The sequence below is a fragment of the Podarcis vaucheri genome (assembly GCF_965113315.1).
Source record: "Podarcis vaucheri genome assembly, chromosome: 17".
Lineage (NCBI taxonomy): Eukaryota > Metazoa > Chordata > Lepidosauria > Squamata > Lacertidae > Podarcis > Podarcis vaucheri.
In genome coordinates this window covers 36,717,934-36,732,458 of record NC_138755.1, presented here as the reverse complement: position 1 = coordinate 36,732,458, position 14,525 = coordinate 36,717,934, and the positions used below count along the sequence as shown (strand labels likewise).

Sequence of the window (14,525 nt, the reverse complement as noted above, 5' to 3'; positions counted from 1 at the left end):
ACTAAACTAGGAAAAAATAGTTCAGCCAGCTAGCTTTTGAGATTAAATATTATCTCTTCCATTAGATACTTTGTTGGTGTATTAGACAAGAACTCTGGACAAATGGAAGTCTATAATGCAGAGTTATTCAACATGCAGCCATTGATTTCAGGTGGGTAAAATATGCTTCTTCATATTTATAGTGGATTTGAGGGGCACTGCTTATATTCCTGGTGGCCTGTACTAACACAGAGTCAGGTAATTTATACTGAATGTTGTCTAGGTTGCATTTTGATTGTGGTTCTCAAAGAAAAAGTTTGGGGCTTTCTAAGAAGCAAGCTGCATCATCACCCCAACTGTATGACACACTCCTTGCTTGAATGCTGTTGCGTGTTAAAAATAAAAACCTAGCCTGTCAGGGAGAAAGGCTAGTAAGGGATACTTCTCCCTCATAGGCGACTTTTCTGTGTGCAGGATTCCTTTAATATGAAGAGAGCCAGGGTGGTGTAGTGGTTAAGAGCGGTAGTCTCGTAATCTGGGGAACCGGGTTCGCGTCTCCGCTCCTCCACCTGCAGCTGCTGGGTGACCTTGGGCCAGTCACACTTCTGTGAAGTCTCTCAGCCCCACTCACCTCACAGAGTGTTTGTTATGGGGGAAGAAGGGAAAGGAGAATGTTAGCCGCTTTGAGACGCCTGAAGGGGAGTGAAAGGCGGGATATCAAATCCAAACTCTTCTTCTTCAAATGGAGAGACATTCAAGTACAGTGGTACCTCGGGTTACATACGCTTCAGGTTACAGACTCCGCTAGCCCATAAATAGTGCTTCAGGTTAAGAACTTTGCTTCAGGATAAGAACAGAAATCATGCTCCGGTGGCATGGCGGCAGCAGGAGGCCCCATTAGCTAAAGTGGTGCTTCAGGTTAAGAACAGTTTCAGGTTAAGTATTTTTCGCTCTATAACACGCACCCGACCATAACACGCACGTAGTTTTTAGAGGAGGAAAATCTGTAGGCATGCCACCCGTAGGCATTCCCTCCATAACACACACAGACATTTCCCCTTACTTTCTAGGAGGAAAAAAGTGAGCGTTATGGTGCAAAAAATACGGTAAGTACTTAACCTGAGGTATCACTGTATGTGATTTCCCCCTCCCTTCAGTACTGTGAAGCAATACAATCTAGCCAGAGGCATGTCACATGGGACTGCTGACAATGTAGTTCAGCGCTAAAGAGAAGCATTTAGCCTATGAGGAGCCATTACCTGCAGTTTCAGGCTAGAAGGCAAGGTTTGGTGTATTTCTTTTTGGTTTAAATGAAACCCAGATACCTCTGTTGCCTCACTCCTGCCCTCTTGGTGTTGGGATGGGTTTCTGTGGTCAAATATGGATTACACTCACACAGATGCATCAAGCCATGTGAGAAGCAGTTGTTGCTTCATGGTATCTTCTTCCTGCTTACTGCTTGGAAGATTGGAATGACTTGTTTTGGTCTTCTGGAAGCTTGCTGAGAACCTGCCAACACATGAATGCAGGTGGCAAATCAATCACATGGACCTTCCACATCAAACATTCCCTGCCTGAGCAATGCAAGCAGGTGAGGGACAAGGGTTCCAGGCTAGTTTCCCAGACAAGCTAATATTCTGCGTGCTACAATTTAAGAAGGATAAACTGGAACGTGGGCAGAGGCAGGCAACCAAGGTGATCAAGGGTCTGGAAACCAAGCCTTATGAGGAACAGTTGAAGGAGTTGGGTATTTTTAGCCTGGAGAAGAGCAAACTGAGAGGAGATAGGATAAAAGGTAAAGGGACCCCTGACCATTAGGTCCAGTTGTGACCGGCTCTGGGGTTGCGGCGCTCATCTGGCTTTATTGGCCGAGAGAGCCGGCATACAGCTTCCGGGTCATGTGGCCAGCATGATTAAGCCAGAGCAAACCAGAGCAGCGCACGGAAACGCCGCTTACCTTCCCACCATTGCAGTACCTATTTATCTACTTGCACTTTGACGTGCTTTCGAACTGCTAGGTTGGCAGGAGCAGGGACCGAGCAACGGGAGCTCACCCCGTCGTGGGGATTCGAACCGCCGACCTTCTGATTGGCAAGTCCTAGGCTCTGTGGTTTAACCCACAGCGCCACCCGCATCCCTCCATCTTCAAATATTTAAAGGGTTGTCACATGGAAGTTAGAGAGAGCCTGTCTTCTCTTGCTCAGGGTGGGGACTGGGACCCAAATCAATGGCTTCCTGTTACAAGAAAGGAGATTCCGACTAAATATCAGGAAAAACTTTGACTGTAAGAGCTGTTTGACTGTGAAACAGATTCCTATGAGAGGCGGTGGACTCTCCTTCCTTGGAGGTTTTTAAGCAGAGTTTGGATGGCCATCTGTCACGGATGCTTTAGTTGAGATTCCTGCATCACAGGGGGTTGAACTAGATGTCTTGGTCACAGTGGCTACTTTGGAATCTCCTGGATTGATTACCTCTGTCGACAGGTGTCTTATGTACAGGTACTGTAACGAGCTGGGATTACAGGTAAGACCTCTCCCTTACAGCAGGTGCTTCTAATCTCAGCTCGTTACATACAGTGACGATACCAGGTAGCCTGACATCTGGCTGCTTGATAGGGGATCAAATACTTATTTCACTCATTACAATGCACATCAATCTCTGACTTTTGTCTTCTGGGTTTCTGGGGGTTTTCCTGTTGTTATTCTGTCTCTACAATAAACCTACCATTAAAATTATGGACTGGTCAATTCTTCGTCAGAGGGCAAACAGGCACATTTAGCAGGGGATCAAATACTTTTCCCCCCCTCACTGTACCTGCCAACTCTACAATTCTATGATTTGGGAGGATATTAAAACATGCACTTCCTAATCCTGGTTAAGTACATGCTTTTTTCTGAGTGTTTAAGTTGGTTCCTGGACAGCACTTTAGAACCCCTTATTGGCCGAAGAGAACATGGTGTCCTCACTAACCTCTGATTGGCAGAGCAAAGAGATCCTGCAGGAAAGCCATTTCGATAAGAGGATCTGTAACAACAGCTTCATTGTGCTTTGTGGTGTTGTAATGTAGATGCTTTCATTTCCCCATGCTTCAGGTTCCCGTTGGTGGGCATCAGGGCCAGACTGACTTTGAGGGCTGTCAGTCCTGATTTTGCTAAATTGTTCTCCTTTTCTTTTAACAGATGGTGTAGCTGATGATGACCTGTCAGAATATTTGACTAAATCCTATCGAGAGAAGGTACAATTTACAAAGTTGTCTGTGGACAAATGCCGGCTCCCTTGGCCTGAAAGCGAGATGAGCGCTGCAACCCTATAGTCACCTTTGACTGGATGCGGGTGGCGCTGTGGTCTAAACCACAGAGCCTAGGACTTGCTGATCAGAAGGTCGGCGGTTTGAATCCCCGCAACGGGGTGAGCTCCCGTTGCTCAGTCCCTGCTCCTGCCATCCTAGCAGTTCGAAAGCACGTCAAAGTGCAAGTAGATAAATAGGTACCGCTCCGGCGGGAAGGTAAACGGCGTTTCCGTGCGCTGCTCTGGTTCCCCAGAAGTGGCTTAGTCATGCTGGCTACATGACCTGGAAGCTGTACACCGGCTCCCTCGGCCAGTAAAGCGAGATGAGCTCCGCAACCCCAGAGTCGGTCACGACTGGACCCAACAGTTAGGGGTACCTTTACCTTTACCTTTAATTGTCCAGCAGTCCTTTGCCTTTACCAGAAAGACTCATAGGTTCCTATTAAAGTATGTAAATGACCTCTCATTCCTACTTTTGCCCTCACACAGGGTCTTCCTGGAGTGTTTAACTGCCATCAATTTCACAGTTTTTGATTCTAGCAATAGAATCTCAATAGAATTTCTGGCAGTAGTATATGTCTGCTCATAGTTTAATGGTTTAATACTCGCTTTGTTTTTTAGTGGATTATTGCTTCAGCAATGTTTCTAGAAATCACTACATAATAAGGTGTTTTTATGTTGCTGAATCTAAAAAGATGACCCAGCTGTAACTGGGGAGAGAATGGGTATGTTTTGTTTAAACAGTGTTTGCCAGATAATTTGGAGTAATTTAACTCCCTGGTTGCCTTCTCATAATTCCACTACCTTCAATGGGTTTGAAATACGAAACTTATTATTAGCACCCTATTAGCTACCCCCAAAGTGAAGTTGCCTTGCGACTTATTCCAGTGAGACTAGACTTGTGGTGCTGGTGCAGCAATTTCTCGATTATGCTTTTGCAGATAGATATGTGCATTGAAGCCTTTGGAACCAACAAGCAGAGAAGAGCCCTGAACTCTCGGAGGATGAATGAGGTTGGCAAGGAGGTGTTGAATAAGGCTGTAACCAAAGCGGCAGAAGAGATTATAGAGACAAAGGGGGTTGCTGGTAAGTAACGACAGCTTTGGAGAAGAAAAATAGGAGCACCAAGCCTGTCTAATAGATTTCCCAGAGTCCATTTCAGTCTCTGAACTTATATATTTGATCTATTAACAGACGTGGTTTACAAGAAGAAAAAAACAGAGTGCATAGTTGAAGCACACAGATAATACAGTCAACGCAGTTCTGATTATTTACGTTAAGAAAAAACCAAATCTGTATTAACCGTATCCATAACTATATGACATATTAACCGTATCCATAACTATATGACAAAAATAAAAGGAAATTATTAGGCAGCATAAACACTGTTCACACAACCACTTTCATAGCATCTCTTTCACCACCCATGCAAATAATAATAATAATAATAATAATAATAATAATAATAATAATTAATAATTTGTTTATTTATACCCCCACCCATTTGGCTGGGTTTCCTCAGCCACACTGGGTGGCCCCCAACAGAATATTAACAACACAACAAAACATCAAACATTAAAAACTTCCCTAAACAGGGCTGCCTTCATATGTCTTCTAAAAGTCAAGGAGATAAGCAACTACCTGACATCTGATGGGAGGGCATTTCACAGGGCGGGCACCACTACCAAGAAGGCCCTCTGCCTGGTTCTTTGTAGCTTCACTTCTCACAGTGAGGGAACGGTCAGAAGGCCCTCGGAGCTGGACCTCAGTGTCCGGGCTGAACGATTGGGGTGGAGACACTCCTTCAGGTATACTGGGCTGAGGCCGTTTAGGGCTTTAAAGGTCAGCACCAACACTTTGAATTGTGCTCAGAAACGTACTGGGAGGTCTTTCAGGACTGGTGTTATATGGTCTCGGCAGCCACTCCCAGTCACCAGTCTAGCTGCCACAATCTGGATTAATTGCAGTTTCTGGGTCACCTTCAAAGGTAGCCCTACGTAGAGCACATTGCAGTAGTCCAAGCGGGAGATAACTAGAGCATGCACCACTCTGGCAAGACAGTCTGCCTGCATACCAGATGGAGCTAGTAGAGAGCTGCCCTGGACACAGAATTGACCTGCACCTCCATGGACAGCTGTGAGTCCAAAATGTCTCCCAGGCTGCGCACCTAGTCTTTCAGTGGCACAGTTATCCCATTCCCCATTTAGGACCAGGGAGTCCTCCACACATCATCATAATTATTATTATTATTTTATTTTATTTATACCCTGCCCAATCAACCACTCATACCCAAATTGCTCATGGTCACCAGAACTCCAGGCTGCATGCTCACTGCGCATTCGCATTAGTTGGGAGCCAATGCACTGGCAGACCACAGTGGCTGTTGCAGCTGTTGCATTTCTGTGTTGCATATTCTTCCTGCTTCTCGGGATAACATTCCGTTTGCTTTCATAGCTTTGGTCAGCGATGCGGCAGAGGGCGATAAGGCCGATGTCTCTCTCGTTCTTCCCCCATGCCACGAAGATGCTGGCAGACCAGAGGATGTCTACAAGCTCGAGGACAGTATCCTTTATAAGCTTGCATCGCAATGTGGGCAGAACCCAACCTTAATGTAAAGGAATAGGCTTCAGTGTCACAGGGCAGGAGAAGAGAAAGTGTGTGTGCTGGGAGTATTCCTAGTTCAATCACAGATGGCTCATTAGCCTGTTAGACTTACAAGTTGGATCTCTTTGGGCCTGGTAAGAAAGAGCAGACTATGGTACGATGGTACGGAAATGGTACGATGGTAACGGGACGCGGGTGGCGCTGTGGGTTAAACCAGAGAGCCCAGGACTTGCCGATCAGAAGGTTGGCAGTTCGAATCCCCACGACGGGGTGAGCTCCCGTTGCTTGGTCCCTGCTCCTGCCAACCTAGCAGTTCAAAAGCACGTCAAAGTGCAAATAAATAAATAGGTACCACTCCAGCGGGAAGGTAAACGGCATTTCCATGCGCTGCTCTGGTTCGCCAGAAGCGGCTTTGTCATGCTGGCCACATGATCCGGAAGCTGTCTGCGGACAAACGTCGGCTCCCTCGGTCTATAGAGTGAGATGAGCGCACAACCCCAGAGTCAGTCACGACTGGACCTAATGGACTTTACCTTTAGTATGATGGTAGCACTGAACTAATGTGTAGGCTAGAGATTTGGGCACTCGTGAAGTCTGATCACATATAAGGTTAACCATTGTAAGGAAGGAAGCATTTTTCTCCTTACCTAAATGGTATCCTTGGGGGAATCCTGCCTTGGCCTGGCAGGTTGAAGGTTCTCTCAGCTTCCATAAAATCGATCTGCCCCAGATTACCCTCCTTTATTTCACTGTTCCATAATCATGGTTGATGACAGTGATTGGATAGTGAAGTGTGTGTCCCCACCCGTATATAGATTTATTGTGTGTGTGTGAGTGAGAGTGTTGAGTATACCAGGACCTTGCTAGATTGCTCTGTCTTTTCATAAATCTTGAAGTGATGCTATAGCTGAAACTGGTTCTTTTGGGGGATGAGGGCTAGATTCTGGTAAAAATAAATGACACTGAGACATTAGCTCAAAGTCAGAAATATACTGGAGTTCACTCATGGTTGTGCTATAATCTGCTTTGCTATACAGTCAGTTTTATTGCACATAGCCAAAGGCTGCCGCAATGTACACAGGATCATTCAACAGTTAAAAGAAATTATACTGGATTGATACAGTTGTACCTTGGCTGGCGAACGGAATCTGTTCCGGAAGTCCGTTCAACTTCCAAAATGTTGGCAAACCAAGGCACGGTTTCTGACTGGCTGATTCACCCCGGGAAAAATGCCGACAGCCGAAACAGACATTCGATTTCCAAAAACCGTTCGCAAACCGGAACACTTACTTCCGGGTTTGTGGCGTTTGGGAGCCAAAACGTCCGAGCACCAAGGCGTTCAAGAACCAAGGTACGACAGTAATAGAATACTTAGAAAGCATTTTTCATTGGTACAGAAGAGGGCATCCCTCCCTCACAGGCTAAATAGATCTGGCGAAAGACGTTTTGTCTTTCCCCACTAATTAGAAAGTTCTCCTACATGTGCCTAGCTGAAATGAATGGGGCTGGTGCAGTCCTGATGGGCTGGCTGCCATTCTTAATGGTGTCCCACCTCACGTCACTTTGCCTCATGGCAGGGCTGCCTCTGGGAGCTAAACCTCAGTTAGCATTGGGAGGACCCTAGGAAGTCATCGCGGGTGGCGCTGTGGGTTAAACCACAGAGCCTAGGACTTGCCGATCAGAAGGTCGGCGGTTCGAATCCCCGCGACGGGGTGAGCTCCCGTTGCTCGGTCCCTGCTCCTGCCAACCTAGCAGTTTGAAAGCACACTGGTGCAAGTAGATAAATAGGTACCACTCCAGCGGGAAGGTAAACGGCGTTTCTGTGTGCTGCTCTGGTTTGCCAGAAGCGGCTTAGTCATTCTGGCCATATGACCCAGAAGTTGTACACTGGCTCCCTCGGCCAATAAAGTGAGATGAGCGCCGCAACCCCAGAGTCGTCCACGACTGGACCGAATGGTCAGGGGTCCCTTTACCTTTACCTTAGGAAGTCATCAGAAGCCAGCTGTGTTGTTTTTCTGAAAAAGGCGCTAGTTATTCCACCTGCTGAGTACGAGGCGCTTCAGGCTCCTGCTGCAGCTTTCATGAATGTAACCCCAGAAGAAATCCTCAAAATGGCAGAAGAGAAAAGGTATGGGCAGTCTTAACGTTTTGCTGAGGGAAGGGAGTATTGAAATACTGCCTTGCGCTAAGCAAAGAAGAGTGGCAGCTTAAGCTGACAGAATACGTGCAGCTTGCAGTCTTAACATATAGAAGAAGAGAACAAGAAGAACATACATTTAAAGAAGACTGGAAAATGTTTACTGAATATATGGGTGAAAGCTGTGTACAGCTGAAAACACTGGCAGAATTAAGATAAATTCAACAGGGTAGATAAGTTTTGATGGATGTAATAACGGAATACTGAATGGTTTAGTTTATGTTAAATATGCAGGGATTTATGATATGCAAAAGGAACAGTGGAAAGAGAAGAAGGGAAGTCATTGACGTTTTAAGGTTGTTTAAATGAATATTCTAAATTGTAAAACAGAATTTAATAAATATTACACACACACACACAGAGAGAGAGAGACATGGGGATAGGTATACTTTCCTTTTCTCCTCCTCCTAGTGTGGGTTTACGTCGAAATTGTCATGCCATGCTACTGTAGGCTTTCGGAATAGTTAGGGAATCTTCTACTCTTTAATCAAGGTGTGTTATGTATTGTAATTTGCTACCTACTTAGACTGTAACTTTGCTGTCTAAAGCAGCATTTTTATATATTCTGTCTCTCCTATTTTATGAAATAAACCAAGCTTTCTTGAAAGAAAAGGAACTGGGAATACCCTGGTGGGAACTGAGCGACATAGCGGGATGAGGAACGCTATACAGGCGGGCATGATTACAGGGGTACGATGAGCTGGATATTCATCCAGCTTCTTAAATCTGTGTTCCTTAGTCCTAATTATAGAGGGTGCCAGGGCATAAACAAGCACCAGTAGGTTTCACAGGACAGTAAATGATGTCCAAAGTAAATTCTAATTGGAGTATACCCATTGAAATTAATAAGAATAAGTTCATTTCTTTCAATGGATCTACTCTGAAAAGGACTAACATTGGACGCAGCCCAATATCTTCGTTTTAACAGGGCGGCTTCTGTTGTAAGACTACGCTTGCTTTCAAATCACACAGAATTCTGTTAATTTGCAGTAGCCGGAGAAGCTACTTCTGTTGCCGGATGTACTTTGGCCTAATGACAGCCTCTTCTGTCTTCCCTAGATACTGCTCCTTTGTCCTGGATGAGCTTAAGGCCATGCCTCTGGATGAGAAGAAGCGTGATCACAAGGCTCGGTGTCTTTGGTTTTTGGATTGTCTTGTCAAGCTGAGCTCGCAAAGGGTAGTTAAAAAGAAACGTAAGATTTCTCTCCTTGACCTCTTACTTACCTGGAAGATAATCGATTCATGTCACCTGTAATCCTTTTAACCCACTTGGCTTTCGATTCATTGAGAACCGCACCTCATCTGCAGAGGTGCCATGGGCAGTGTGAAAAAAATCTCTTTGCCGTCACATTTCGCATGCTCTTTTGACATGTTTGGCAGCTAGTTATACAGTGGTACCTTCGTTCTCAAGCCGGCGTACAGCTTCCGGGTCATGTGGCCAGCATGACTAAGCCGCTTCTGGCGAACCAGAGCAGTGCAAGGAAACGCCGTTTTACCTTCCCGCCGGAGCGGTACCTATTTATCTACTTTAGAACTGATAGGTTGGCAGGAGCAGGGACCGAGCAACAGGAGCTCACCCCGTCATGGGAATTCGAACCGTCAACCTTCCGATCGGCAAGTCCTAGGCTCTGTGGTTTAACCCACAGCACCACCCGCATCCCATTTCAATTGCAATGGGGCAGCACAAATTAGCATTGCAACAGTAAAGACGGAAGCTCAGGACTCAAAACAGGGCATGTTCGGCTTCCGAGGCAAAGTTCGCACATCGGAACACCTACTTCCGGATTTGTAGCGTTCGAATTCTAAATTGTTCGTGAACTAAGCTGTTCAAAAACCGAGGTACCACTGTATCAACTGTGCAGTATACAAAATCTGATTTTTGCTGTTCATTTGTGCACATACAATATCTGGCAAATAAGCGCAATGGCCGGTGACCAGTTCACGTTGACTGCAATATGTCCACAGTGTTTCACAACATAAAGGTAATGAAGCTATTGTGGATTTCAAAATGGTAATTTAAGCCTACAGGGCGTTCTGTGGTGCAAAATTTAAGCAGATATCTTTGAGCAGGTCTTGGAAGCATGTGCACAACACGCAGATGTAGAGATGTTGAACTTCTGCTCTTGAGGAGACCCAGCTGATCTTTCTGGAAACTTGGCAGGGTGGGAATTTTTGCAACCTGCATGAGTTTTATGCAAGTTAAGCTTGTTTTGTATGGTTTAATCTGCTAATCAAGGGGAGGAGCAACCATGCCATGAACCTACAGAGCTCTCTTCTGGCTTCTGTTTTCAGATTTACCATATTTTTCGCTCTATAACACGCACCGGACCATAACATGCACGTAGTTTTTAGAGGAGGAAAACAAGAAAAAAAATATTCTAAACAAAATAGTGGATATATAATTTTTGTGGTTCATGCTGTGGCCACAGACATGTGATCTGACAGTGAGTTTGGAGTAGCCCAATGCAAAAATCCTGAGGATCCATGTGGATCCGTGCTTTGTAACTACGGCGGAGGGAAGGAAGGGGAACCATGGATCCTCTGCTCACAACTGCAGCAGATCCCCCCACCACCACCCGCAGGCATTCGCTCCATAACACGCACAGACATTTCCCCTTACTTTCTAGGAGGAAAAAAGTGAGTGTTATGGTGCAAAAAATACGGTATACTTTCAGCTGGAAGGACGAATGTCTTGCTTTAAAAAAATAAAATTATTAGAAACTTAAACAAAACATATTATCCAAAAACATCACATCCTTAATTTTTTCCCATTTCCCCCCCTCCCATAACCCCCCCCCCCCCGATTTCCCTCAGTTCCAATCTTTGCTTTATGAACATCTGGAGGGTGCAGATGTCTTGCTTTTTTTAAATGGATGTTGAGATTTTTCTGGCTGTTGCGTTGTATGCCCAACAGCTCATTCTGTCATTTTTATGTGCATGCTCAACTCTGAAGTGAGCACTGCCGGATTGTACCTTGCAGTATTTGTATATACAATATACGTGCCATATATCCAGATAAAGTGGGTTTTTTTGGGGGGTGAACTAACTTTACAATGCTTCTTGTTCTAGTTGCACTGGGACCCGATTGTCCACACATTGTCAGCAACCAACTTGTGAAAAACTTTACAGCACTATCCTTTGGCAACGGCAGGTAAAACATGCTGCTTTGCTCTTACTTCTCTCAAAAAAAATTTTTAGATTTCCCCCCCTTTTTAAAAAATTAACATATTTATTGAAAGTTCAAAAAGTGCATAACTATGTGACCAAACATGGTGAGACGCAAACAAAAAAGAGAAAAGAAAAACGAAAAACAGAACCCGTGTAGAAGGTAAAACAAAGGGGGGAGGGGAGGAACCTAAAATTGTATATTTTACAAGGTGGTGTTGTACTTCACCAGATCTTAACCTATTACAGTATTTGTAAAAACGGATTCCAAATATCATTGAATTTGTCCATGGCAATCTGCATTTATATGCAAGTTGTTCATATGTTGTGAGTTTGTATAAATCTTCAATTCTATCGTAGAAGGGAGCCACATTTTTATTTTTCCAATTCATCAGTATCAGTCTTTTTGCTGTGGTAAGGGCACAGAGAGTCCACTCATATTGTCCTTTTGTAAGGTTCCCTGTGCTGGGTATATTATTCAAGAGGATACATTGCTCTTTAAATATAAGGTTGTTCTGTACAGTTCTGTTGATGGTTTCAGTTACCTTCTGCTAAAAATCTTTCAATATAGGACAATGAAAAAACTTATGTTTTAGAGAAGCATTATCCCTATTGCATCTCCAACAGTTAGATACCTTAGATAACCCCTTTTTAAACAAACATAATGGGGTCCAGTATATTCTAAATATTATTTTTTTTGTTGTATGAGCCTCAATTTAAGATCCAGAGACACCCTTGTTATATCAGTTAAAACAGTTTCCCATTCTGGTTTCTCTTCAGATCGTATAAATCTTTCGCCTTGTACGTCTATCAAACCTTGTAGATCTTAATTTGAACTGCCTAGGCTTTAGTCACTCACTAAGCTGGGGTTTTGCAGTACCCTAACACAACAAGGACGAAACACCTCTTTCCAGGAGAAAGTGTGTGTATGTTCTTCCTTCCCAGTTCATTTCAGCTGTATACAGCAATATATTTCGGTGGTGGTGGGGTATTTATTCCTAAATTCCTTGTTGTCTGATGAGCCTCGCCAACTCGGGGAACACCCAACAATGTTCCTACAGGTGATCTCTGCAGCTGAGCTAGAATATAAGGGTTCAGGCAATATCTGAGGTACCCTGGACTCAAGTTGCTCTGGGCTTTGTAAATCAATAGAAGGACTTTAAACCTGGCTCTGTAGTAGATGGACAGCAAGTACAGGTTTTTTTAAAAAAATAATGGTGCCATGTGTTCTCGGCCAGATGTCTGTAGCAGCTGGAGTTTTTGAACCAGACCCAAGGTCAGCTCCACATTGAGCTCAATACAGTAGTCCAGCCTCAAAGGTTCCCAATGCATGGGCTATCTCTGTCTAGGAACGGCTATAGCTGGTGAATGAGATGAAGCTGGCAAAAGGCAAACGTGTATCTATTTAGTGTGCTTCCGTTAGTCGTGGGGAGTAAATGATCTGCAGGGTGTAGAAGCTCAACTCCCTGACCTGTGGAAATCGTAAGCATCCCCTCCTGGCTTCAGAGATCTCACCACACATTGGCTGCACCCTTGGGAGTCTGGGTCTTGCTTTTTTTAGAAAAAAAGGAAAGGAAGGAAGTACTCCAGAAGCTAAATTCTGCACCTGACAAATGCTATGAATCATCAGATACACCTTGCTCTGGTTCATACAAAGCGTAACTTGCTGCTTATCTTAAAATACCGCCCTGGTAACAAGCACCACTTTCCCCCAAGCCATGATGTACTCAGCCCTGCATGTGGGCCAAGATTTCACACTTCAGGACAAAGCATAGAGCAAGCGAAGTAAAGGAGTAAAAACTGCTGAACATTTATGTAAAATGGGGAAAATGATTCCAATTTGCAGCTGCAGAATTCATCTTTCATCCCGGAATGTAAGTTTTTTTTATGGTGAAGGTCTTCCGTTTGTTCTGATTGTGGGTTGGCCTGTAGGGTGTACACTGCCCTGACTCACCCTCTCCTCTTTTGGTGTCTTAGGCTACAGAATCAAGTTTCTGCTTCCATGAAAGTGAAGATTACGGCCTATGCCATAGCGCTGGCTTTGCATATTAACAACTTCCAAACAGACCTGACAGTGTTACAGCGGGACCTGAAAATGCGGGATTCCAGGTAAGGTTAACCTTGACTGTGCTCATGCGAGTCCTTCATGGCTTCTGTAGCATCTCCAGTGCTTCCTGGAGAACCTTAAAACACTCTCTTTCCGCACCCCACCATTTATTTCAGTATTGGTCTCAAGGCCTATTATCTTCTGGTTGTTTTTTTAAAGATATTTATTAATGTTTTTTAAAATATAACAATGAAAATGAAAAAAAAATAAAAATACAAAATACAGCATAAAAACAGTTAAAAAACAAATAATTTTCCATAACATATCTTCCTTACACTTATTTCCCCAGACCTCCTCATACCTCCCTTCTTTGTATTCCACTTCAATTTGTTAGTTCAGCAAATCCTTACCATTAAGCTTTTACCCATTTGTAAACCTTTTTTTCGTATCTCCTAAAGCATTACAGCTGGAAACCCCCAAGGCCTATTATCTTCTGATCCAGATAAGGGATTTTTTTTAAAAAATTGAAGATTTTCTTTATCAGAGTTTTCAGCCGGAAGTGTCTCTCAGAACAGCTTACAAAGATGCGGGTGGCTCTGCAGTCTAAACCACTGAGCTTCTTGGGCTTGCCGATCGGAAGGTTGGCGGTTCGAATCTGTGTGACGGGGTGAGCTCCCGTTTCTCTGTCCCAGCTCCTGCCAACCTAGCAGTTCGAAAGCACGTCAAAGTGCAAGTAGATAAATAGGTACCACTCCGGTGGGAAGGTAAACGGTGTTTCTGTGCGCTCTGGCTTCCGTCACAGTGTCCCGTTGCACCAGAAGCAGGGAAGGATAAGTTACCCCTTCTTTCTGATGCTGGGTGTTTGGCCTTAGAGACAAGGCTAACAATGTGAAGGTGGTGGAACACAAATATGAGTAAATCGGTCTCTTTACATGCATCTTTTATTTTCTCCTGTCAGGATACTCGACATTGCCAAGGCAATGAGGCTGAAGATCTCCAAAAGCAAAAGCCTCTCTGGATTGGATGAACACAAACTGGGGACACTGTCTCTGCCCTTGCCTGTGTACAAAATGCCATCAGGCGGAAGGAAACGCAAGGCGAACTAAATGGCGACTGTCACTCTTTGTCAAGCCCTGACTGTTCTCCAGTGTCACACCAGGCTGAAGGAATGAATTGGTCTTCCAGTTGTTGCAACTGAACACCTTCTTGAACTGGACAAGGCCTTAATAAAGGATTAGACCGACA

General features: G+C 44.4%; 1 protein-coding gene across 1 annotated transcript in view; it reads left to right on the top strand.

Moving 5' to 3' along the window:
* The window catches only part of POLR1E (RNA polymerase I subunit E), a 20,209-nt gene extending 5,684 nt beyond the window's left edge, over positions 1-14,525 (top strand). The window contains 9 exon segments of the mRNA XM_082204919.1: positions 66-151; positions 3,159-3,214; positions 4,209-4,353; positions 5,722-5,829; positions 7,903-7,999; positions 9,128-9,261; positions 11,138-11,219; positions 13,211-13,342; positions 14,239-14,525. Coding sequence (XP_082061045.1) covers positions 66-151; positions 3,159-3,214; positions 4,209-4,353; positions 5,722-5,829; positions 7,903-7,999; positions 9,128-9,261; positions 11,138-11,219; positions 13,211-13,342; positions 14,239-14,386 — 988 coding nt within the window. The 3' untranslated portion in view covers positions 14,387-14,525.